Source organism: Echinops telfairi, unplaced genomic scaffold, assembly GCF_000313985.2.
Source record: "Echinops telfairi isolate 266 unplaced genomic scaffold, ASM31398v2 ScPeMD7_7457;HRSCAF=8495, whole genome shotgun sequence".
Taxonomy (NCBI): Eukaryota; Metazoa; Chordata; class Mammalia; order Afrosoricida; family Tenrecidae; genus Echinops; species Echinops telfairi.
Window position 1 is genome coordinate 43,858,771 of NW_022111357.1, and position 1,813 is coordinate 43,860,583.

A 1,813-nucleotide genomic window follows, 5' to 3' on the forward strand; every position below is an offset into this window, starting at 1 on the left:
GCCGTGCGAGCGTCCGGGTCCGAGCGGAACTCAGAGAGGCCTGGGGGGGACCGTTGGCGCGCGACACGCCTACTCTCCGCGCTCTGCTCGGAGGAGGTTGCGGGCCCAAGGGGCTCCCCGGGCCCGTCTGCCGCCTGGCCGAACCTCAGGTGTGCGTGGCTGACCCCGAGGGCCCTGGCGCCGTGCGCTGGGGGCAGGTGGCCTTGTCAAGGACCGTCTCCCCCGTCTAGCCTCGCCTGCCACCTGTAGCGGAGGGCGCACCTGTCAAGGGCTCCGGGGACCTCAGTCACCCGGGTGGTACTGATCAGTTCTGACGGGTCCCGAGCCAAGACCCTGATAGTCTGCCCTGCGGCTAGTCCTGGGGCAAAGCCGCGGGTGCTGTGGTTTCGGTGACGTGACTTGCCCCCGATGGGACAGTCGTGACAGAAAAGGAGCCTGCATCCAAGCAGGCATTTTTCAGTCGCAATCGAGGCCCTCCAAAGCACCTCGCCTTCGGGGTTTGGAGGCGGGGAAGCATCCCACCCGAGCTGGCCGGGCGCTAAGGTGGCCGGGATTGTTTTTCTCTTTGCAGTGTTTTAACTCAAATGGGTGATGAAAAGGACTCTTGGAAAGTGAAAACTTTAGATGAAATTCTTCAGGAAAAGAAACGAAGGAAGGAACAAGAGGAGAAAGCAGAGATAAAACGCTTAAAAAATGTAAGCAGTGTTTTTTTTATGTCAGTGGTATTCTTAAAGGAGATTTAATGTCTTTGCCCTCGTTTTTCCATTAGAACAACGCTTCTTCGGTGAAGTTCTTTTGTACTTCCAAATGTCTCAGGTGAGCCCAAAGTCTATTCTAAAAATTAACAAACACACTCGAATGCCCAGTTTACATTGAACTCAGTTTGATAACCCACTAAAGCTACATCTAGATGAGACTACGTGGAGAATAAAGTATCGTTATCTTAAAAATCACTAGTACAATTGGATTAGTTTGTTGTTTTTTTCCTCATTTCATCTTTAGTACAGTCATCATACCCTTTCTAGGCGTTTTTTAACATCGTAGAACGTTGTCTTGAAATAATAGTTACCTGTTTCTTGGTTGGCATAACATACTCAAAAAAAATGCTTTTTAGTAATCTGAATAGAAATTGGGAAAAACACTTCTTTGGTAAGACGTTACCCAAGCCGTTCTGAAGTGCTTTTGAGCACTCTGTGACGCAACCTAAATTATGTGATTTGAAAAATAGCAAAGCACAGTTTTGGCTCATGTAAGCAACTAACACCCTTGGCTAGAGTATGATGTCCCTTGTGGAATATACCATTTAAAATTTCTCATCTCGGGTTTTGGGTTTCAGAGGATTGTGATTTTTAACATCATGAGATTTGAGTGACAGTTTTTTTTAATTCAGTTGGTTCATTCAAAATGGATGTGAAATTTTTTTAGATATTGGTAAGACTTGGCTGATTTATCGTTTAAAATTTGGTTATCTCTGAGGAAAATGACTGGTTTTCCCTTTGTTTCTTAGTCTGATGACCGGGATTCCAAAAGGGATTCCCTTGAAGAGGGGGAGCTGAGAGACCACCGCATGGAGATAACAATAAGGAACTCGCCCTACAGGAGAGAGGACTCTATGGAAGACAGGTAAGTGAAGGCCCAGGAAGTGAAAAAGCCCATGTGTTGCAAATGCACATTTTTGATGAGACACTGCTGAGCCTCTTGCAGCATACTTACACTCCAGGCTGGCTTAGGTGTGACTTTGAAGAAGTGTGTGGCCACGAGTTTAGGTTTCCTTTGTGGTTGAAAGTGATTGCTCCGGGTGTGCAAGTCAGTA

At 47.2% G+C, this 1,813-nt stretch overlaps 1 protein-coding gene across 1 annotated transcript in view; it reads left to right on the forward strand.

Moving 5' to 3' along the window:
• The first annotated feature begins 576 nt into the window (after positions 1 to 576).
• Positions 577 to 1,813, forward strand: part of LOC101663520 (cyclin-dependent kinase 11B) — a 20,957-nt gene continuing 19,720 nt past the window's right edge. Inside the window, exons 1-2 of the mRNA XM_045299231.1 lie at positions 577 to 695; positions 1,508 to 1,623. Coding sequence (XP_045155166.1) covers positions 585 to 695; positions 1,508 to 1,623 — 227 coding nt within the window. The 5' untranslated portion in view covers positions 577 to 584. The remainder of the gene's footprint in view (positions 696 to 1,507; positions 1,624 to 1,813) is intronic.